The 25077-nt window shown below is 37.9% G+C and overlaps 1 protein-coding gene across 3 annotated transcripts in view; it reads left to right on the top strand.

The window, feature by feature from the left end:
* The window catches only part of AKAP7 (A-kinase anchoring protein 7), a 142511-nt gene that overhangs the window by 45651 nt on the left and 71783 nt on the right, over positions 1-25077 (top strand). For all 3 annotated transcript variants that reach the window (XM_032407857.1, XM_032407860.1, XM_032407858.1), the window contains exon 6: positions 12093-12205. In XM_032407857.1, the coding sequence (XP_032263748.1) occupies positions 12093-12205 (113 nt within the window). The remainder of the gene's footprint in view (positions 1-12092; positions 12206-25077) is intronic.

Below are 25077 nucleotides of genomic sequence, written 5' to 3'. Positions count from 1 at the left end.
ATATATTCTAGATATTTAGTCCTTATCAGATACATGATTATCAAATATTTTCTCCCATTCTATAGGTTGCCTTTGCATTCTGCGGATCATTTCCTTTGATGCACAACTTTGTTTTTCTTAAAGGGGTTCATGAATTTTGTATATTTAAAAATATTTAAATGTAGTTAATTAGCTCAATATTTATGAATCTTGGCATTAATCATCAAAATGTACGGTAACTGGTACATTTGGAAACATTCAGAACTTATAGTATCACTTATTTAAATGGAAGGTGTTTCTCTTTTTTCCAGCTTTAATTTCTAACTTTTTAATTTTTTAAAGTTTTTTAATTTTTAACTTTTCAGAAGTTTTTAATTTAGTCTAATTAATCTATTTTTATTTTTGTTGTCTGTGCTTTTGGTGTCATGTCTAAGAAATCATTGCCAAGTCCACAGTCATGAAGTTATGTGTTCTTTTAAGACTTTATAGTTTTAGCTCCTATGTTTAGTTTAGTCTTTGATCCATTTTGAGTTAATTTTTTGTACATGGTATAAGGTAAGGGTTTAACTTCATTCTTCTACAATGTGGATATCCAGTTTTCCCAACACTATTTGTTAAGAATGTCCTTTCCCCACTGAATGGGTCTAGGCATTTTTGCTGAAAACCATTTGACCATATACAAGAGGGTTTATTTCTGGGCTCTTTGTTCTGTTCCATTTTTATAGGTTTACCTTTTTGCCAGTACCACACTGTTGTGTGTTTTTCCTTTTTTTATATAATTTTATATAATTTTTGTATAATTAACATATATACAGTATTAGTTTCAGGTATACAATATAGTGATTCAACAACTCTATACAGTACCCAGTGCTCATTATGGTAAGTGTACTCTTTAATCCCCGTCACCTATTTCATCCATCCCCCCACCAACCTCCCCTCTGGTAACCATCAGTTTGTTCTCTATGGTTAAGAGTCTGTTTCTTGGTTTGTCTCTCTCTTTTTTATCTTTGTTCATTTGTTTTGTTTCTTAAATTCCACATATGAATGAAATCATATGGTATTTGTCTTTCTCTGACTTATTTCACTTAGCATTATACTCCCTGGTTCTATCCACGTTGTTGCCAATGGTAAGATTTCATTCTTTCTTATGGCTGAATAATATTCCATTGTATACCGTATCTTCTTTATCCATTTACCTATCAATGGACACTTGGGCTGCTATTGTAAGTAACTATTTACTTATTATTTAATTTATTATTTATTTATATTTGTTTTCATATTATTATTTATTATTTATGGCTATTGTAAATAACGCTGCAATAATCATAGGGGTACATGTATCCCTCTGAATTAGTGTTTTTGCCTTTTTTGGATAAAGACTCAATAGTGCAATTACTAGGTCGTAAGGTAACTCTATTTTTAAGTTTTTGAGGGACCGCCATACTGTTTTCTGGAGTGGCTGCACCAGTTTGCATTCCCACCACCAGTGTAAAAAAAAAAAAAGAGGGTTCCTTTTCCTCTACATTCTCACCAACACCTGTTGTTTCTTGTGTTTTTGATTTTAGCCATTCTGACAGGTGTGAGCACACTGTTTTGATGACTGTAGCTTTGTAGTAAATTTTGGAACGAGGAAGTGTGAGACTTCCAACTTTGTTCTTCTTTATTAAGAGTTTTTGGCTATTTAGGGTCCCTTGAGATTCCATATGAATTTTAGGATGATTTTTTTTTTTTCTATTTCTGCAAAAAGCATCATTGGAACTTTGGTAGGAATTACATTAAATCTGTAGATGGCTTTGGGTAGTATTGCCATCTTAGTGGTATTAGGGCTTCCAGTCCCTAAATGTGAAATGTCTTCCATTTAGTTGTGTCTTCTTCAATTTCTTTCAGCACCATTTTGTAGTTGTCAGTCCTTTGCCTCCTTGTTAAAGTTTTTCCTTAGTATTTTATTATTTTTGGTACTATTGTCAATGGAATTGTTTTCTTAATTTCTTTTTAAGATTGTATTATTGATCTTTTATAAAACTCATTTCAAATGTCATTTCCAAAATAAAGGCTTTTCTGACTTCTTCAAAATAGAAATGACCATTTTCTCTCCTAATCTCCCCTATATTCCATAGATGGATATTTACTGTAGAAACTGTAATATGTCACTACATTTGATTGTTTAGAAATCAATGTTCCTCAACTAGAGTGAACGCTCTTTGAGGGAATCTTTCATCTTTGTCTCCCCAGAGCCCACTATGTAATAGAGGCTCAATAAATATCTTTTAAATGGATATGTAAACCAGTGAAAAATGTCTGATGTAAACATAAAAGTATAATTGAAAGAACATTTAATACGTAGTCTCTCTTCCCTTATTTATATTCATGTCTAAATCTTTGTATGACAGTAAAATCCAGTCCTGGTGTCTAGAATCCCTGATGAGGGTGTGCCTGGGTGGCTCAGTCATTTAAGCATCTGACTTCAGCTCAGGTCATGATCTTGGGGTCCTGAGATTGAGCCCCACATGGGGCTCTTTATTTGGCAGGGAGTCTGTGTGTCCCTCTCCCTCTGCGCCCCACCCCCACTTGTGCTCTCTCTCACTCTCTCTCTCTTAAATAAGTAAAGAAATTCTTTAAAAAGAAATGGAATCCCTGATGGATGATGTACCAGCATTCTCTGACAATTTATTTGGCCTAGCTGGTTGTTAGGATAAGGAGAGGGACTTGAGAGATCATTTGTAATGGCCTCATCATTTTTACTGTCAAGGTTAAGTGACCTGTCCAAGAACACAAGTTGAATAATAGGAGAACTGGGCCAGTGTTGGAATGCTCAGTCTGGGTCTCCTTCCTCTACTGCAGTGGAACGAATGGGATGCCTCTGGCATCAAGGTGTAATTTTAAAGACTCGCTCTTAAGAATGAAACGTTTTAAAATTCTATTTGACAGTTTTACACAGTAATCAACTGGAAATATATGCTTAAAATGATGAGTGTAAAAATTTTAAAATGAAGTTCGTTTCAACATTATGCCTGCTGTTATGTATCAAATAACTTACTAAAACCATCTAAAAACGGAACACTTTAAGGAGCATATGGAAACAAGAATCCTTTAAATAGTAATAACAGGAACGACAAAAACAGTTGTATGGCTTTTACTTAAAGTTTTAGATGGCTAAAAAGTGATTCTAAAATTTTATTGAGATCTTTCGTATTATATGTGACATAGTTTTACTGTAACTTACAATGGTATAAGAAAGTATCTTCCAGATGGAAAGCAAGAAAAGACCTTATCACCTCCTATTGTATGGTGTATTGTCTAATCACAGATCAGTCTTCTTAAAACTAAAATCCAACTTATTATTTCTGTTGCATCTAGAATAGAATATTTAATCTTAAGAATATATTAGGACTACCTAATTTACATTTCGTATTCTAGACTATTTTTATTAATAAATTTCTTTGTATACCTCAATAAAAAAATAAACCTCTTTGTGATTATTCTCAAATTATATATCATGCTATCATATAACTATCCCTCACAATGTTAGAAACAGGAAAAAATAGCAAAAGAAAAGAAAAGGAAAGAAATTTATAAGAACATGTATATAATTAAAAAAATATGATTTTATTAAAATTGATCTGTCATGGTTTACTTTCAGACAACTTTTAGCAATTTCTTTACATTTTAGAAATACTTAAGAGTTGCTACATACTTAAAAGTTCACGTAAAGAAAATCTCCTATGTAAAAATATGTATATTTAAAATTCAAAAAACAGAGAACACTTCCTAGTACTTAACACGGTCAATAAATGTTTGCTGAATAAAACAAACTCGCCTAAACAGGTAAAACTGTAATGTATTTGTTAGGATTATAAAATATTGTTTCTTTATTAAATTATTCATTTCAGTCTTCTTTTATATAGCCAAGTCTCCTGGTGTTTAAAATACATTTTACAAAATTGTTCTTCAGACATTTTGCATCTTTAACTATGAGGTAAATTATATTATTTAGGAAGTGTTTTTAGCTGACTTTTGAAGGATGTCTGATATATTTGCTGTGTGATTTTCTATTTAGTGCTTGAAGGAATGTCTGTGGTACTAGGAGGAATTGAACAATCTCTTAAATTATTCATAAGCTTTTCCTCCAGAACATGAGTTAATGTAGATGAAAAATGACATGTGGTTTTCACACCAGCAAAAACTCTTCTTATCTCAAGAATGGTATTTCCTTAACCATTATCCTGTAGTCTGGCTAAGCAATAGATTATACTGCTAATAGGAATAAAAAACCAATACTAAGAAATATTTTTCAAAAAAAGGCAACAATTTCTTTTTTCCCTATTTCTGTCTACCTAGAGAAAGTACTATACTGGAAAAATACATTAATAACAAATTATATGTGCTTTGTGACACATATTATTTAAAACAGTATTGTGAATAGATATCCATTATCAAAGATTTCAGGCCCAGTGAGTAATGAGAACTCCTGGGTCAAAATTTAAAGTAACTGAAACCTTGGGGCTCTTGGGTGGCTCAGGCGGTTAAGCCGCTGCCTTCGGCTCAGGTCGTGATCCCAGGGTGCTGGGATCAAGCCCCGCATCGGGCTCCCTGCTTAGCGGGAAGTCTGCTTCTCCCTCTCCCTTTGCCTGCCACTCCCCCTGCTTATTAAAAATAAAATAAATAAAATCTTAAAAAAAAGTAACTGAAACCAATAGAAATAATATTGTATCTTTACAATCAATTGATGAGATTGTCATATCAAATAAAATAATATGTGAAAGCTAATGTAGATAGTAATGAACAATACAAATGCCTACTATTTTAATTTCTCTTAACAAAACTTCTTTTCTTATATCTTTGTAATTTTTAATAACTCTGAACATTGTTGAGTCCTCTTTATTGGGCCCAGATCTGTCCCCTGAGACTGTAAGCTCTGTGAGAGCAGTGCTGTGTTTGCTGTCGTAAGCAGACTGTGTGTCTGGCACATATGGGAAGTGCTCAGTAAATAGATAAAGAAATGAATTTTTGCTTTCACACCTTCATGCTGTTTCTGTTTTCTGGATTGATATGAATATGTTGCTGAGTTGCAATCAGCAATTCTATGTGATAATTCTTCAAGTACTTGAAGACCTAGAAAATATGCCCTGATCCCTTGAATCAGATCCTAGGAACTTAGTGAGTCCACCATTGTATATGGTAAGCCATCAGACATTGCCAGTATTTGACAATTTTTGACTCATAAAAATGATGGTTTTGCATGATTCAGCCTCATATTTTAACTCGAGGTCTATCTAAAACAGTTGTGGGTATGCCATAATAGAGAGGGTCAGAGCTGGGTCATGAGAGTAGTTGAGGAAAGATATTCCTGCTTATAATTTACGTGAGCCAAAAGATGATAAGTTAATTATAATAGTAGTTGTTATGAATACACTGTTACTGTTTTAAAATATGCATATGCTGGACTGTAGTCTTCTTTTTTAGCTGCCCAGCATCTAAACTCTTCCCCACGGTCTCCCGTGTCACATACCTTCTTCCACAGTTTGCTTTGGTGCTGGGAACATGATCTTGCTTTGGTCTAGACTTTGAATCAGAAGCTAGGACTTTGAACAAAAAAGGACTGTGCAGAATCTGTCCTGGGGACGGGTTGTTTCATCAGTGGCAGGCAGGGGGCCGCAGTTCTGGCCCTCCGTGTGCTGTCACGGTTGCAGGACCCCAGCTGGAGCAGGTGGTGGTGGCCGCGTACCTGTCCTCCAGCATAGCTCTGGACGTCTGCTTGGCCTCCTAGCCTTCCAGCCTGCTCTTCCATCCTCCCGGTGTTCTTTTTTTTTTTTCCTTAAAGATTTATTTGTTTTAGAGAGAGAGAGAGAGAGCATGAGTGGGAGGGGCAGAGGGAGAGGGAGAGAATCTCAAGCTGACTCCAAGCTGAGCGTGGAGCCCGACGTAGGGCTTGATCCCCTGACCCTGAGATCAGGACCTGAGCCGAAACCCAGTCGGGTGCTCAACCGACTGCGCCACGCAGGCGTCCCCTGGTATTCTTACACATTTCTTCCCTGCTTAACTCAGCCAAAGTTGCCATTTGTTGTTTGTAACTAAGAACAGTGTTGGGTTTTTGTTTTTGTTTTTGTTTTTTTTCCATCTGAATGGTCCATTGCTTGACTTTCTTTATTACCATAGAAGAGAGAGGAAAAACCATTTGCTGCTATGACTAGCAGTGATGGGTTTTAGGACATGCCTCACATTTACAAATGGTGATCAAAATGTCACATTTAGCACATACTAGCATTTAGTAGATATTATGAAAGTAAAATAACAAACTAAGATTTTGAACTTTATTATTTTTTTAAGATTTTATTTATTTATTTGACAGAGAGAGACACGGCGAGAGAGGGAACACAAGCAGGGGGAGTGGGAGAGGGAGAAGCATGCTTCCCGCGGAGCAGGGAGCCTGATGCCGGGCTCGATCCCAGGACCCTGGGATCATGACCTGAGCTGAAGGCAGACGCTTAATGACTGAGCCACTCAGGCGCCCCAGTAAACTAAGATTTTGAACATGTGGGGATAATATTTTGAGATACTGAGTTTTTCTCCTTGTATTTCTTGTATCCTTTGTTCTGTGCCTAGCCGCCTCCCGGACAATGGCACCCATGTTCTCAGAAGAGAGAGAATATAGCAAGAAAAACAGAGAAAGGCTTTGGGATTTCAACACCTAAGCACAGTGATACATTTTTCCTGCTTTGATGCTAGAAAAGATTCTCAGTGTCAGGCAAAGAAGAGAGCTAGAGGCCAAGGTAGAATATGAGTTCTTGCCTTTCCATCATCCCCTGAACAGAACAGCAGAAACTCACATCAGTCCGAGAGCAGGAGAGACCCTGTGCCTTCCTCCTGGGGTGTGTTCATAGCGCCAGCGAGCCAGAATTCCCTCTGCTTCCAGAGTGGCGGTGGAGGTGAAGTGAGGCTGGTATTGGGTGGTGGGTGGCCTTCTAGGGTTCTGACCTTTCAACCTTGGCCCCAGGAAATTCCATTATTTTCGTGTGCTCAAGAATAGCAAGGAAGTGGTAAAGGGCCTGAGACAGGTCCAGCGAGTTCCTGCTTGCCCTGGTATGGTGTGATGATCCATAGAATAAAATCTTGCATACCTGAGAGGGCACAGAAGTGGCAGAGTCATTATATATGGGAATGAGGGAGAGTCCAACTACAAAACCAAGCATGGTGCATGTCTCAGGAGATGCCAGATGGTGACCCAAGAGCCAGGCGCTACAACCATTCTGACACCCCATTAGCTACCTTCCCTTCAACTAAAATACAGCTCTAGGGAAGGAGCAGAGCACTTTCAATTGCCTGAGATTAAATTTCTTCCACTAGGAAGAAATGTATATTCTAGCTGAAATATAGATGAATAAAGAAAGTTACTCACACACATAAATTTTCTTGCTTAAAACCCCCAGAATTTCCCACCATACTGAGAATAAAATCTGAAGGTTTTACCATGCCCCCCTAATATTCCTGCCTACTTCTCTAAACCCATTCTTACCTCTTCCCCAAATGCTGACTCACCCTGCTCCAGATATCCTATCCTTTTTAATCCTTTTTACTGTTTCTGGACCTACTAAACAGTCTTCGTAAGTTCTTCCTTCTGCCTTGAGTACTCTTCTCCCCTCTGGTGGCTTCTCAACGGTCTCCTCTTCAGAGAGGGCTTCTCAGACCGCCATATCTAACATCAAAACCTCTTTTCTTCCACATCACTTTGTAGATCCTTCACCTGCTTTATTTTTCTTCATATCACTGATCAATACCTGACAGCACCCAGCATGTGTGGACGTTCCCTGAGGGCAGGGGATTTGCTTTGTGCATTGCTGTTGTTCCCACACTAATTATTTGCTGAATGAATGAGCAAATGACCAGATCTGAGTTTGTCAACTGCAGTTCATAAGTGCAGTACAAGTTTTAAAATAAGCTAACCAGATTTTACCTTGTATTTAAGAAATTTTCTTAGAGGGGCGCCTGGGTGGCTCAGTCAGTTAAGCGTCTGCCTTCGGCTCGGGCCATGATCCCAGGGTCCTGGGATCGAGCCCCGAGTCAGGGTCCCTGCTTAGTGCTAAGGGAGCCTGCTTCTCCCTCTCCCTCTGCCCCTCCCCTGCTCACACTCCTCAGATAAATAAATGAGTAAATCTTAGAAAAAAAAGTAAAATAACTTAGAGGGGAGAAAGAAGATTTTAAATCCTTTTTTAAAAAGTTTATTTATTTTAGTAATCTCTACACCCAGTATGGGGCTTGAACTCATGACCCTGAGATCAAGAGTTGCATGCTCTTCCACTTGAGTCAGCTAGGCCCCCCAAGACTTTAGATTCTTCACATAGGAGGTAGCATGAACGTTGTACTCAGTTAGATTTGAGTTCAAATTCTATCCTCACCACGACTTAGCTCAGTGATCTTTGAGTAAGCTATTAACATTTCAGAGTCTCAGTTCCTTAATTTTTAAAAATGGGAATAATAACTTACCTCTTAGGGTTATCTGGAGGCGTAGATGATCAAGCCTACATAAAACAGCTAGCACAAAGGTGATGTTCAATTCAAATTCAATAGGTACTATTAAATACCCATAGATGCTAAGCACGTGCTCCAGACACTGTGGGTACTTAGCTGATTAACTCCTAAGCTCTGCTCCAGGAGCTTCTCTCCTGGGAGGGCAGGTCCTCTTCCCTGCTTTTTATCCTTCATGCCAGCCGGCATACCAGATATCACTGATGGGGCTAATAATTATGTCATTGGTAAAAAGAAGGCATCTGTTTGAATTTTCTCTTGTGCAGGTATTTCTGTTTTGAAGCTCTGCTCTTCTCTGTTATTTTATTACTTTTGTATGGACCAGTCATTACAGCAAACCCTTCTTTTTCTCAGAAAGGATACTATTGTATCTTTGTTTTGTTCACTCCCACATCTTTTTTTATTTCGGGTTCCCATTCAAAAAAACTGAAGTCTTACACTATGTAAAAAATAATCAGATTGGATGGAAATATATTTGGTTTTGTTTTCATCCAGGTATTTCTGGTTATAATTCTATGTATCATTAGTAATTTCCAGATTCCAACAGAATTGGTGGTTAAACTAAAGCATTCTTATGACTCTAGTATTTAGTATTGTGTTAAAAACATCTTTTATTTTTTAGGACACATTTTTTGGAAATACTAGATAATCTCCCACTAGGTTCATGATTTTTAATTGTTAGAAAAATTAAAGCATATTTAACATTGATAAGAAATAAATGAATTTAAAAGGAACAATTTTTCACTAAACATTTGGATTGGATGTGGTTTTATTTGAGATTCAAAGACATTTTTTTGCCTTATATTTCACCTGTTTCTATTTTTTGATGGACATCACTGGCAGGATTATTGTTACTAAAGGGACCCTCTCTGTGTGTTTTTGAGCATTGATTTTTCAAACTTTCAAACTTTTCAAAATTGGGTAAATGTTGGAATCCTTTTAGAAAATGAAAAGCTACTTAGAAGCGCATGCATGAAACAGGGGAGCTTCTCTGACCGAAACCAGTGTGTGTGTGGGCGTGGTGGAAGATGACAGAATGCCCTGCCTTACTTTTCCTCATTCAGTTGCTGGAGCAGCTTTTGTGCCCTTCACTGACCTTGGTTTAAGCTGGGGTTTTATCCAGCTTGAAACATGGTCAGAGTAGGCGCGACGGCATCTGGATTCCAGTTCCTTCTTTACTACTAATAAGGAGGGTGACTTTGAGCATCAACTCCTTATGTTTCAGTTTTCTTATCTTTAAAATTAACTTAGGTATTAGCCCTACCTGATTTTGAGGTAGAAAGAACAAATGTAAAGTTGTTTACAAACAAAGAATTCTATTTGTGCATTCCAGTATGATGCTCGTGCACTTGTAATAATGTTATATTGCTAATGTCTAGTCAGTTATTGTGCTTATTTAGTTTTTTTTAACTTTTTTTATTCAGAAGTAATACATGCTCGTTGTAACCACTCAAACAATATACAGATGTATAAAGAAAATGTTACTAGTCTCCTGTATCTCTATTCAATGTCAACCCTCATCCTAAGGTATTTTATACCATTTTTATGCTAATAAAGCATAGAGAATTTTTCTTCTTTAAATAGGCCATGAAATCATATTATTGTTATATTAACCATGCAACTTGCCTTTTTTTGCTTAATAGATCATGGGCATCTTTTCAGGTCAATATGTGTAGCTCTGATTCTCTTTTTCTTATGATAGTCCTTAGTATGCTGTATGGTAATTTAATGACCATTTCTTTATTGATGAGGTTATTTCTACTTTGTGTGAATTCAAACATTGCTAAATATCTTCTATATAGAATTTTATATGCTGATAATTTTATTTTTGTGTATTTTCCTAGAATTAAATTTGCTGGTTTAAATACTTGTGCAGTTTAAATTTTAAAAATTATTGCCTAGATTATTTTCTGTCATGGTTGTGGCAACTCTCATTCCCCAACAGGCATTATTTCTTCAAATATTTTCTCTGTCTTCCTCTTGCCTCTTTTTTAGGGACTTCACTTATACATATATTAGACAACTTGCAGTTACCCCACACTTACCGATGTTCCTTTTCTTTTTTCTTTTCTTTTCTTTTCTTCCTTTCCTTTCCTTCCCCTTTCCGTTCCCTTTCCTTCCCCTTTGCTTCCCCTTCCCCTTTTCCTTTCCCTTTCCTTTCTTTCTTTTTTCTCTCTGTATTTTATTTTGGGTGGTTTCTATTGCCATGTCTTCAGGGTCACTAATGTTTTGTCCTACAATGTCTAATCTGTCATTATATCCAGTTTATTTTTCTCTAGACATTGCAATTTTTATCTCTATAAACTTGATTTGGGTCTTTTTTATATCTTGCATGTCTCTACTTTTTGAACATAAAGAAAACAGTCATAATAGCTATTTTGATTCTCTTATCTTCTGACTCTAAAATTTGTGTCAGTTCCCTTTGGTGAATTGATTTATCTCTTCATTGTAGGTCACATTTTCCTGTTCGTTTGAATGCCTGTATGCATTTTTTATTAGATGCCAGGCATTATGAAGTCTGCCTTGTTGGGTTTGGATAGTCTACTTCTTGGGCTTTGTTCTGGGACACAATTAAGTTACTTGGAGACAGTTTTTTTCCTTTTGGATCTTGCTTCTAAGATTTTTTAGATGGGACTAGAATAGTACCAGTTCAAAGCTAATTTTTCCCCACTACTGAGGTAAGACCTTTCTGTTCATTCTACCCAGTTTCCTAGAAATCTCGAGGTTTTTCCAGCCTGGCTCATGGGAACAGACAATTCTCCTGCGCCTGTATGAGCACTGGGCACCGTTCCCTCTAATCCTTTTGAATGTGTTTCCCCATCCTCAGGTAGTTTCCTAACAAATATGCACTGGTCTATACTCAGCTGAATAATCTAGGGCAACCCTCTGTAGATCTGTGGGGTTTTCTCTCTGCACAGGTCTCACTTTTCTAGGAATCTTGCCTGTGAGCTGTAGATACCTTTGCCTCCCCTACTTTTGGCTCTTTTTGCTCGACCCAGTGAGATGACTAAGCTCCACCTGGGTTTCTCCTCCTTGCACAGGGGCCTAGACACTCAAGGATGAAAGCTGGGCAGTTGAAGGGCTCACCTTGTTTGTTTCTCATCTCTAAAGGATCACTGACCTTCATTGCCTGATAAGTAGAGTATCTTACAAACCATCATTTTATATACTTTGTCCTTTCATTGTTTCAGATGGGAGGGTAAATCTGATTTCTGTTATTCCATCTTGGTCAGAAGTAGAAGTTTTAGATCTTATGGGTTACAGATAAACTAGTCCTTTTTATGCGTATGGGCACTGCTAGGATATTCAGTGAAAATCAGCATCATATCAGATAAACGCTTATTTCATTTATTAAATGTTTCCTTTTCAAATTGTTGCTTTTGTATGCTTAAAGTTTGAAATCTCTGCAGATTTAATAATATGTTGTCCTACACATTGTGGTTTTATTCTTTTTTTAGAAAATAATATCTCATACAGGTATATAAAGTATTCTTCATTATAAAATAATTTGTTATTTTTTGAATTGCCATTTTTATAATAAAAGATAGCCATGTGTTACAGTAGCATTTTTGTGTTTTTATTTTCTTTAGAGGCTGCAAAAAGGACATTTCAAGAAAAGGGCATTTTGGCAGGAGAAAACAGGAGTTTTAAGCCTCACTTGACTTTTATGAAATTGTCCAAAGCACCATGGCTCCGGAAGAAGGTGAGTGAACATTTTGATTGTAAGCCTTGTGTTACCAGCTACACCAGCCTTACTAAGCATGCTCGGGGCATGAGTGACATTTGTAGTGGTTCTTGACACCCTACCACTCTGGGTCCTGGGATTCCAAGTCAGTTTGTTTTCCACTCCCAGGGATGCTGAGTTGGCTCGCGAGACTCCATGGAGGCTCTTCCAGCTGTGCCCTCCTTTGCCACTGGGGCTCTTCTACCGCATCCTCTGCCAACATTTAGCTGCATATTCGGACCAACATTTCCTGATGCTGCTTCTCATGCCACTTCATCCCTTGAAGAGCATCGAGGCAGGGCCAGGGTCCCATTTTACTGCTTTCTTTGCTTCTGGTTGTTTGCAGCCTGCTGCCCTCCAAGCTTCCTCCTCTGGCCTGCATACCCAGGTGCTGCTCACTGGAACTGGGTTCTTCATGGTGGGACAAGCTTCTTTACCCCCCTTTATCCAGCTCTTTCAAGATTTCCAGAAGACAACCTTGTGCTTTTAGCAGTTGTCTCCACTGAGGGCTTGGAACAGGTGTTCCATGGACTGGGCAAGAGGGTAATTGAGGAGCCCCGATCCCCTCGTTACTTGAATGTACTTCTCCCTGAGGATGGGCAGAAGTGACATGAACTGAGAGATGTGTCTCTTGACCTCCCAAATCTCAGGGTGACTTTCTGCCTTCCCAGGCCACCCCCTCCTCCCTCAGTTTGAGGTAACTTTTGGTTTTCTTCTGATTCGTGAGCTTTTCTCCTAGAATCCTAAGGGCACCCTTCATTGTTTTTCCCATTTCGGCCTAGGGAGCTTCTCATGCAAATTTAGCCATCTGCTGACCTGCTCTAATATACCAGAGTTTTGGAGATAGGCATGCAGATTAATATTTGTTCCTGCTCTCCATGACCCCTTGCTGCAGTTAAGACTGATTTGCAGCTCTATAAATGAAGGTCATGTTTATTAGTAAGTAGATCTCTTTTCTAAATTGGGTACCTATTGTATTTAATGTCTCTGTGCACAGAAAGTCTTTTTGATCTTTTAAAACATGTGTTTGGGTGATTGGCCATCCTGTGGTTGTGCAAACTATTGTGAATACCTTTTCAAAAAGATATGTTGCATGGTTTTTTTTTTTCTTTTGATAACTATGCCCCACATTCAATAATAACTAAATCAGGTACCATTCCTGAATATTTAGGTAAAAATAATTTGTGTAAATAATAGATTTTGAAATTTGGAATAACAGCTGACAAAACTTGCAGACTGACCGTTTACTTCTTTACTCGTTATCTTTCTTGTTTTGCTTTCAAATGGATTGTCCTCTTCCCAGTGATTTCACACTTAATCACAGAATGACAAATCAGTGGTGAAGGTAATATCCACATTTCAAAGTGTTTCTTTGTCTGTATGGTATTAACTTTTACTTGAGAGCACACAAGGACATTTATCACAGGAGTGTTTAAACTACTCTAGAATCTGAATTTTAACATTTCAGACTAAATTTAAATGATTTCTTGGCAGTTAATTTCCCAGAATCTGCTCCCTTATTTTGTAGAGCAGGGATACGAGACTTACAAATGTGAAGTGGCCCATTCTTCCCTGACAGAGCCCTGTGTGGAATCCATCTTATCCCTTTCCCAGGCCCAGATTCTTCTCTCCCACTGGCCACATCCAGTTCATCCAAATTAATTTCTGTCATCACGTGAGGAGCTCCCTGGCCCAAGCCATATTAATTCAACCAATATTTACTGCATGCTTAATACGTGCCAGACATGGGCTGCTGGGCCCAGAGTTATGATCAAAATAGAAACAGTCCCTGCCTGAATGGTATATACAATCTAAATCAGGGGTGCCTGGGTGGCTCAGTCGTTGATCCCAGGCTCAGGTCATGATCCCAGGGTCCCGGGATCGAGCCCCGCGTTGGGCTCCCTGCTCTGCGGGAAGCCTGCTTCTCCCTCTCCCACTCCCCCTGCTTGTGTTTCCTCTCTCGCTGTGTCTCTCTCTGTCAACTAAATAAATAAAATCTTTTAAAAAAATCTAAATCAGATTGTATTTTGTTTAGATTAGAAAGCTTAATCTTTAGAAAATAAAGTATGACCTCACTGCCTTTCAGAAAGCCAAATGAGAAATTTCTCTTTTCAATAATAGAATGACTCCATTCCTATGTACCACTCTGATGTCCAGTATTTCTGAATGCTTAAGAAAGTATATTTTAAACTTTGGGATTCATGTGTCAATGCCGAAGCTGCAGATTTCCACCCTCTAGCTTCAGATCTGGAGTTATACCTAAAGATCGTGACTTTTGATGTTTGATCAGTGCTACTGATGATTCTGATCCAGATTCTCTGTAGACTATTCAGAGACCTGCAGGTTTAAATAAATAGCCAACATTTTCTTTATGCACTTGTTCCACTGTAAAAGTTAAAGCCAGTATGAAAAGGTATCATGCATAAAAGTGCATTTTTATTATGCTTTTTGGTTTGGAATACAGATTATTTGAAAATATGTGTTTCTTCAGTCTCTTTCTTCTTAACTTTTTAGCTTTCCAACTATCCTCCTTTCTCAGCACTAATTCTCTATTGGGTTTTTATTCGGGTTCACGCATTTGTAAGGGAGTGGACATTGATAGGATCAGTAGTGGAATGTATTGCTAGTGTTCAGTGTTGTTTAGATTGATAACAAAATAAGAGAGAGAGAGAGGTAGGAAACAATAGGTTTTTATCACTGGAGTGTTAAAAGTTTGTCTTATTTCAAGTACTTTATTTTAAAAGTGATTTTAATTATAAAAGTATTAGGTGAATATTTGGTGATTGTAAACAGTCCAAATAGATGCAAACCTATAGAGTGATATATACGATTTTTCCTTCAGCACCACCCTACCGCCCCCTTCTTCCCAATATAATTTCTCTGTCTGCAGGTTACCACTACTAGTATATTCTTCTGACTTTTTCCTATACACTGCAAACGTATATAGGTGCAAATACCTGCGTATAGTTTCTTTAAAACAGAAATAAATATACATTATTTCGATTTATCATAATTTATTCTCCCCTTGATGAATAATTACATTAATTTCTGTTTCTTTGCTAGCACAAACAGTGCTGCAGTAAGCATCCATGTTCATTTTCCTTTGGGTAGACATGCCAATATTTCGAAGAACCCATTTCTTGAAATGGAGTGTCAAGGTTAAAGGGTATTTTATATTTCAGCTTTTCAAAAACACCATAAATTGCCTTTTAAAACAGTGGCCCCAATTTATACTTCCAACTACATTGTATTAGAGGAACATTTGTTAGGATAAGCTTGTGGTAGAAGGACCATCAAAGATTATGAATGGTGGCTTGGTATGGCCCTTTGAGTTGTGAATTAAACAATTCCCATAAAGAAAGTTAAAATATTCATATTCTTTAACTAAGAGGTTCATGCTGCTGGGATTATCTTAAACAAATAATTTTTTTATTGAGATAAAATTGATATACAACATGGTGTAAGTTTCAGGTGTACAACATAATGATTTAATATATTAATATATTGCAAAATGATCACCGTAATAAGATCAGTTAACAAATCCATCACCTTATATAGTTACCTTTTTTTGTTGTTGTTGTTGTGAGAACTTTTAAGACCTACTTTTAGTAACTTTCAAATATACAATATAGTATATATATTTTTTACAATATAGTATTTTTAACTATTATCACCATGTTGTACACTATATCCCCAGGACTTATTTATTTTATAACTAAGAAATAATTCTAAAGAAGAAACTCTTTATGTATAAAGATGTTTACTGAAGCAGTATCCATAATAGAGGAAAAATTAGAAATAACTTCCATTACAATGAGGGAATTTTTAGGTCAATTACGACAAATCGTATCAATGATTTAAGAAGCTATTAAAATAGATAACTTATAAGAACTGTGGAATAGCATAAAAATGTAAACCATAATTAAAGTTATATAAAGATAGTTTCCTTGGGTTTGCCTTCAACACAGCTTAATGTGCTTCCTTGTAATTTTGGAGGTAAAAGATAGGTTCCAACAATTGCTCTTTTAGCCCTTAATTCTTCTGGTAGATCAGTGAATACAGCTGACCTTAATGTCACCTGGAATATAGTAGATTCCCCTTGACACACCCAGAATTTCTCCCTTGGTTGGTTAGGGGTTTGCTTAGGTTCTGAGGAAGAGTGGAGCCTTTGGGGGCTGATCATAGATATGGTGATGGGGCAAGTTAGATGTCTCATGAAAATCAAGGGTAAAGGGAAGCCACAAGATGCAGAAAACTTGAAGGTTTTCCATGATCTTGAGGAGTGTTCTTTGAGTTTCTGGTATGGATGGGTGATGCATAGTGAAAGTATCTAGAAAAGAGCTAATGATGTCTTCCACTAAGATGCTCTGTTTTGAGGTGGTGTACTCTTTATATTTCAGTTTGACCTGCTGGAAGGCCAACCGGAAATCATTTTTTGTAGCGGGTGGATAAATACTGGTGTACTCCTAAGATACTGGTGGTTCTGTTGTCAGGGTAGACATGATAATTATTAGTAAAAAGGGGTGTTCTGGGTAGAGAAGTGCCCTGGATCTTTATAGGCCAATTCTGAGATAGTTAAGATGATCCATTCATTATTATCTACAGGAGCTGTAACCTATTATTCTGTGATAGTACCTCAGTTTTTTTTTTTGCCATATATTGGTTATTTTTTATGGTCTAAAAAGCTGTTATCCATGCCAGTGTAAAAAAAAAAAAAATCAGAGTTGGAGCCATAATTGGTCTGTTCATGAAGGTAAAACATCTCCTTGACATAAAAGATGTGGACAGATGTCAGGTGCAGGGGATGAGTGTTTACCACCACTGGAATGGTCATAAAGATCTAGTGTGAGGATTTCCCAGTGGTGTTGAGTGTAGACTGCAGAAGTTCCTAGGCTTCTGGGGTGCCATCCTCTGGTAGGCTCCTATTTGTAGGTAATACCATTTAATAGAATTAACCAAAAGCCCAGTGGGATAACCAAAAGTTCTATAGATTGTGATCAGAATTTTGAAAATACAGAAACTCTTCTTCACATTTCCTGATAGGGATCTTCCTGTGCTACAGCATGGTATTCTGGTTCCCAAGCTTAGAACTGAGTTCTCTACTTTAGATTCTGAGAAATTTAAGATTTTTCTTGGCATCATATATTTTTCTAACACTAGGAGGCATTTAGTCAATGTGTTTCGCACATACTTAGTTGCATGAAATTCCAGTAGGGTATATTGCATAAGAGAATATTGAAAGCAGTTACTGTATATTTTAAAGCTAGTTTGATTATCATTGTGCTTTTAGAGTTGTAGTTTCTTTCATTAAATAAATGGAGCCTCAGAGAATCTTATTAACTTACCACATGTCTGAAATAGTAACTAAAATTAAAGTTCTTTGTGTAGTTTTCTTGGAATATATTTGTTCTACATTGTTACTCTGCAACTTGTTCACCTCCATGCTTTTTATACTGCCCTTCTTGTAGATACATTTTTCTCATCGAGTGACCTTGTATTTCTGTGATTTAACCATTGCAAAAGCTGGTTGGTTAGAAGTGTGTGCTAACACTTGGTGGCAGAAGAAGACCAGTTTCAAATCAAACACATACCTTAATGCAGATCTAGATTCCTTAAGAAATAAATGTGATCTTTTCATGGATAAATCAGTTGTTTTTAAGCATTAATTATTCTCTGGTCTTTTTCCATACCTTTCCTGATCTGTGACTATTTCAAATTACTAATGTGGCACTAAACTATCAAAGCTATAGTTTATTAATTGGCACTTCCTTGTATCAGCTCTTCACAGAGTTAGACAATGAGAGAACTTTAGAATGAAAGAAGTGATCTCCTTTGAAATTGTTATAGCTATTACTGTCACTTAGATGGGTTTGTTTTGAATGTAGGATTTGATATGCCCAAAACACGGGTGGAGGGGTGGTTATTGGACCCTAAGATGATGAGGCTGAGGGGAAGTAGGGAGGAGGATACAGGGTAGTCATCAGTAGAAATGGCAATGGGAAGTGGAAAAGGAGAGCATATGGACGAAGGTTGTGTTCTAACAGTATAGTTAAGGGGGAAAACTCAGTCCCTGAATTCTTTGGGGATTCAATATACAGGACCAAGATTGTAAGACAAAATCTTCACATACTACCAGTATTTACTCTTCTGTTTTTAGCAGTTAGCACATTTTCTCAGGAATTTTTTAAAAGATTTTATTTATTTATTTGAGAAAGAGAGATCATAAGCAGGGAGGAGGGGTAGAGGGAGAAGCAGACTCCCCGCTGAGCGGGGAGCCTGATGCGGAACTCGATCCCAGGACCCCGGGACCATGACCTGAGCTGAAGGCAGACGCTTAACTGACTGAGCCACCTAGGCGCCCCTCAGGATTTTGTTAAATGGGCTGATCTAAGTTAGCTGAAGTTAGCTGCCACTCACTTTCCTGGGTCTGCATGATAATGTGCCTTTATAAGCCATTTCAAAACTCAGGAATACTAGTTTAGTGTAGGAATAGAAGACTATTCCTTCTCAAGGAGGTCTCTGTGATAAATTTGAAGGAGCATGAGTTTTCTTGTTTTAGCTTTGTTGTTTAGCATTGGACAAATCTTTTAACTTCTCTTGACCTTTGCTAACTCATAGTTAAAGAAGGAGTGTAGTCTTACTGACCCCTGACTCCTGTGCTATTCTGAAATGTCTATAAGGTCAGCATTTTGACCAAATAGGCGAATTTGGCTTCACATAGAGGTTTTTTTGGTGTTTTTTGTTTGTTTTTTTGTTTTTTAAAACCTCAGATAGGTTTTCTTATACGCAGAAAGGAGGAAAGTCTTTAAGTATAAGAAGATGGTGGCAACATAGATTTGGATCTTTCCTTTTTGCTCCTGGAAACCGCATAGAGCAATAGAGACAACGGGGAAAATATCACAAGCTGCATCTTCAGTGAAACTAGGAGATAGAGAAATCTGTAAAAAGCAAATGATGTGCAAGTATGGCCAGAAGCATTGGGGACCAGCAGGACTTTCATGAGACGCTGCTTCAGGATGGGGAAGACTGTAGAGGGAGGGGCAGGTCCCTAGGTGACAGATCTCAGAAATGATCAGCAAATTCTCACTCCTAGAGGGTGAGGACTCCGCCGTAAGGAGGTAGAGAAAGTGTGAAAGGGGACCCGGGGAGGTGAATCTCAGGAAGCACCAGCTTCTAAAGGGGAGGGAGTCCTTCCCGCAGCAGGGAAGGAGCTCAGGGCTGGCAGCCGAGAGGCAGAGCCCAAGTTCACAATAGTCCCTCCCTGTAGCCGACTAGGAGGGAGCCTTGAGCAGAGGAGCCTGCAAGACTGCCCTGCCGCTTCCTTCACCCCCTCCCTGAAAGCGGGCACTGTAGGGATCAACAAGCCCTTATCCTTCCAGACAAAAGCTTGTCTCAAAATATCCTTGGTACAAGGTAAAGCAGATGGCTTCAGTAACTGAGTCCTGGATCTCCCAACGCCGAATGACTTAATTCCTCGTGATTTTTAGTTGTTTTCCAATGTCTTCATATGACCAGGTGCACTTAGATCTAAGGCTAGAGTGGAATTGGATTTTTCTTAATTAAAAATCAGTAAATAAACAAAACACAGCAACACATCTCTTTCCGTTTTAATGGCTTTTTAAAACTAAAAATCCAGTGAAATCTGCTCTGAGATAGAATACTAATTTCTCCTGAGATATTCTAGGTGCCATTAGTCAGTTGTGTCATCTACTGTGTGTCAAAGAGCATGATTTATAGCAAGTGACTTCACTTATGTTTCTAATGCATTTTTCAACTTCATGCTGTTGTGTTGTCTTTCTCTTATATTGAAAAAAAAAAAAACCCACACTGAGTTTGCAATTATTTAGCAATTGAAAATGATACCTACACAGGTAAACTGAATATTCATTTGAAACCATTTACTACTTTATACATCTTTAAAATTGAAACATATGGGAAATTATAGACAGAAAGCTGAATTATTTAAGGGAGGATTCTAGGAATTGACTAATGTCAGAGGAGCAAATGATGCCTGGTTGACCCTAATTCTGTTAGAGATTTTGAAAACTTTGAAAACTCTAGAAGAAATGACATAGTCAACCTAATTTTAAGTCTGTGCAAAGTGGAATGGAGATTTGAAGCAAGTATTTTCATTAGCATGTCTTGAAATTTTTCTCTCAGAATCTCTCTCAGGGTTTTACGTGAGGCAAGGATTCTGTGATCAAGCAAATGTCAGCAGTGTTGCATTAAATAAAGTTAATCTGATTCTTTATCCAACACTTCCTAGGAATTTTGAACTGCTAATATTTGTCGTATCTCTCAAGGGCTTACAGCAACAAAGATTTATTTTTTGCTCATAGATGTGGGTCACGTGTGGCTTTGCTCCGTATTGTCTTTACTGAGGACCCGGGCTGGGCAGCCTTCACGTAGGACCATGCTGGTCTTTTGGCAGAAGGAAAAGGGAGATGGCAAATCCCAGGCTGATTCTTAAAGCTCAGAAATGATTCACATCATTCCTGCCCACATCTTATTGGCCAAAGCAAGTCACATGGTCCCTTCTGAATTCAACAAAGCGGGATGTGTAATGTACTTGTAGGAAGGGACACTACAAGGAGGGGCAGTGACTATTTCAAACATTTAATCTACCTCAGCATCATTTCCCAGATGTACTTGACTAGCAAGTCCTTTTTTCATTGACCGTCTTATAGCACTAGTGTTTGGCAGAGCATGGTTTAGGAAATGTTGATCTTGATAATTCAGGCCTACGTGATATTTTTGCTTCAAACATCCAGATTAAATGGACATTTTTACTTATTTTCTAACATTTGCATTCACAGACAAAATTCTGACTTAAGTGTAATTTCAGGAGCGCTGTGAATTGTGTAAGACTGTTGAATCACAGACAGACCTGTACCTCTGAAACAAATAATACATTATATGTTAAAAAAAAAAAAAAGAGAAGATAGCAGGAAGGGAAAAATGAAGGGGGGGAAATTGGAGCGGGAGACAAACCGTGAGACACTATGGACTCTGAGAAACAAACTGAGGGTTCAAGAGCGGAGGAGGGTGGGGGGATGGGTTAGCCTGGTGATGTGTATTAAAGAGGGCACATACTGAATGGAGCACTGGGTGTTATATGCAAACAATCATGGAACACTACATCAAAAACTAATGATGTAATGTATGGTGATTAACATAACATAATTAAAAAAAAGAAACAGTTTTAGAACTGGTATTAAAATATACAATAACAAAGGAGTCAAGGTAATTAGAATTGCATGGGTTTGGCTTAACTCTTTTAAAATATAAATGTTCTGTCTATCTCAACTATTACCATTAGTATTGGGAAAATTTCTTAACAAGTCTTTTGTAGACATTTTGAAACTCTATTAATTCCATTTTCCTAGTTAAGGGCAGAATGGAGCATAATGATCTTGTATGAAACTGGCAAGCCCCACAGTGGATTGATTATGGTTAAAGGCAAAATAGAACACATGATCCAGAAAACTTAAACTTTATTCCAAAACAGTGTTGATAAAGAATTATTTAGTTGATTTAGTTATAGTAGCTAATTTCTTACCCACTTGACTAGTCACATAAAAGCAAACCAGCTAGTATTATTTGGATGGTAATAAGATTTTCTCCACCACTGGAGAGTGGTCATTCACCTCTTGTTAATTTTAATTAATTGCATAAGAAAAGAAGATAAAGCTGTATTTTTTTCTTGAGAGCCCCAGTTAGATTTGAGGGGAAATTAAGGCTGCAATCCAAAACTGTACTAGTTTACATTGGAATTATACTTCTATTCCTAAATATGAGCTCATTACTTTTGGCCATTCATTAGAATATTATTCTCTCAAGGAGAGGTACCTTAAAAACAGAGTAATACTAGTTTGAATTACTAAGTTGGCTCAGTTCTCTTTCTCTTGGTTACTCCAATAAGTTAGAGAAAAAAATGTTATTGGCCTCTTTGCCAGGGCCAAACTTCCGTTATGTGTAGTTGAAGACCTAACAAAACTTGCTCATGTCACCTAAGGGACTAGCCACTTGTGACGACAGGAACTCCAGCTTAGTTCCTGCAGTAAGGGTTCTTTCTCTTAAACCTACGTGATGGCACCATTTTGAATTGTTGCCCAAACTGATACCATTTGGAGACCCATCTTTAAGGCCTTCCAAGTACAACTGTGGCTGTGTACTGCCCTCAAGCTCATGGCCAGTATAAAGACTTCCTTCTTTAGCTGCTGCCTTCCCCGCAGCTGAAGTTGATGATAATAATTCGTTACAGAACTTTATTTGGACCAGGACATTTCTTGCAGAGTAATTTCATGTTTGGTTTCTAGCACTCCCGTGAGATCTTACTGAGCCATTGCCTGGGAGAATGTTCTGTGCGACCCCCTCTGGTGGCCCTGCACCTCCAGCCACATCCCTCCCTATGCATACGCATTGCACCGTTTGGGATGTGCTCCTCTTGGATTCTTACTTCTCACCCTCCCGGACCTACCCTGATAATCCGAGGACGGTAGACGGAGAACTTTGTACTCTTGGACTTCCAGCACAAACATCTCTAGAACTTAATTCAGTGGGATTAAGTGTGTGGGGGGAGAAATGGTCACGTGGGAGTAAACTGAATGGATATGGAGACATGTCACATATCCGTCTCAGCGGGTTGTAACTGTCTATGACGTATATCCCTACCGGCAGGTGCCAAAATTGTAATCCCTGTTGGCAGGGATATGTGTGATGGAAAGGGGTAGATGTGTGGTAGGTACGGTGGATATGGAGGGAATGGTGTCAGGTGTGGCCAGTCTGGCTTTCCTGAGGCCCAGCCCACCGTGATGGCACAGACCAGGAATAGCCAAAGAATATACCAGTACTTTTCTGCATACTGTTATCCTAAGATGCAGATCCCTTGCTTCTTGTTAAGTTTTCCATCAAATTGTTTTCCTTCCAAACCCACTGCCTTATTTTTTTTTTTTTTTTAAGGTTTTATTTATTTATTTGACAGAGAGAGATATAGTGAGAGCAGGAACACAAGCAGGGGGAGTGGGAGAGGGAGAAGCAGGCTTCCTGCCGAGCAGGGAGCCCGACGTGGGACTTGATCCCAGGACCCTGGGATCATGACCTGAGCCAAAGGCAGATGCTTAACGACTGAGCCACCCAGGCGCCCCCCACTGCCTTATTTTATTAGTCTAGAAGTACTTCTTGAAATTTTGAAAAGATACCTAATTTAAAAAATTTCTAAAAGAGTTGTGTGAAAATTTCTGGTTAGTCTGGTATCTTTATCTCTGTACTTTTTTTGAAGCAATATGTAATCTCATATTCATAGATATATACTGACAGTGAGTCCATTAGGGAAACTGTGTAATCCCTGTAATTATATATTTCAAGAATATACCACAGGGAGATTTCACATTAAGTGCGATTAAGTTTGAAATGAGGACAAAAGAAAGATTCCAATTGTATATTATATATAAATTTATTTTGCATAGCAATGTGTATCATATTAAAAAACAAAATCATTGGATACATGTCTTGCTCTACCTGGAGAGAAATACTAATTTTGAAGTTGGTTTAAGAGGTACACATGATTCCCAGGTTGTATCTTTGGTGACTGTTTCATATGTAACTATTTTTTTTCCTACCAAGCTCTCTTTTATCTAATATGATATTCAGGGAATGTTTCCAACCAAGTAAAGTGAAAAGGCTTGTATCATTGAGCACCTTTTGACCTTTCCCATTTCCTAACCTATGGCACACTCAGTGTACATCTTAGTGTTACTATTTCTTTCCTGCTCTTTCACTCACTTTTCATCAAATTCCCTGGTTGGGACACCTCCCTCTGGTAGGTAGGGGTTTCTGTCCTAAGGAGTGTGCACAGAATAGGCCTGGGCAAGTGAAGTAAAGCACTCTCCTGAGAATGATGGGGGAGCCGGAGGAAGGAAGAATGTTGATGGGAAGAAAACCAAGGACATTGATTAATTCATAAGATAGTGGGAAAAGAAGCAAGTACTAGATGCATAGAAGTGTGATGAGCTACAAAAACGTTCTAGGTCTTTCTTGCTTAACATTAGAAGGCTATAGTTAGTGACGTCTGTGGATACGTTAAGCTATTTTGTCAAATATATGGCCTCCTTCTACACTATCTAGGTATTTAACTCTCATTTGGATCATATCTGAGGCTACAGTTAGGTCTGAAGTTCTGTCTATAGACAACCTAACCAATTTAGGTGAATGGTTTTGACCTCTAGGCTATAAAATCAGAACACATTCAACCACAATATAAGTATGTTGCAGTATATAAGCCAGTGTTATAGGACAAATTACAATTGTTAGGATTTTCTGAATATTTTTTTTACTCTCCTGTTTGACTGTTGAGACCCTGAGAAGTTTTTACACCAATGGCTTGCTGGCATTACTTCATGTTGGGAAGTATTGATTAGAAGGGAAAGCTATTGACTGAAGGAGGAGAACATTTAAGATTAAGTTGCGAGTGAAGAGAGTTTGGTAGAATACTGTTGATGGGAATGCAAACTGGCTCAGCCACTCCTGAAAACAGTATGGAGGTTCCTCAGAAAGTTAAAAATAGATCTACCCTACAATCCAGCAATTGCACTCCTAGGTATTTATCCATAGGATACAAACATATGATTCGAAGGGGTACATGCACCCCAATGTTTATAGCAACAATGTCCACAATAGCCAAACTATGGAAAGAGCTCAGATGTCCATCGACAGATGAAAGGAAAAAAAAGATGTGGTACACACACACACACACACACACAGGAATATTACTCAGCCGTCAAAAAATGAAATCTTACCATTTGCAACAATGTAGATGGAACTAGAAGGTATTATGCTAAGCAAAATAAGTC

This window comes from Phoca vitulina, unplaced genomic scaffold (assembly GCF_004348235.1).
Source record: "Phoca vitulina isolate PV1807 unplaced genomic scaffold, GSC_HSeal_1.0 scaffold9, whole genome shotgun sequence".
NCBI classification, from domain to species: Eukaryota; Metazoa; Chordata; class Mammalia; order Carnivora; family Phocidae; genus Phoca; species Phoca vitulina.
Note: the sequence above shows the minus strand (reverse complement) of the source record. Positions and strands in the feature narration are given on the sequence as shown.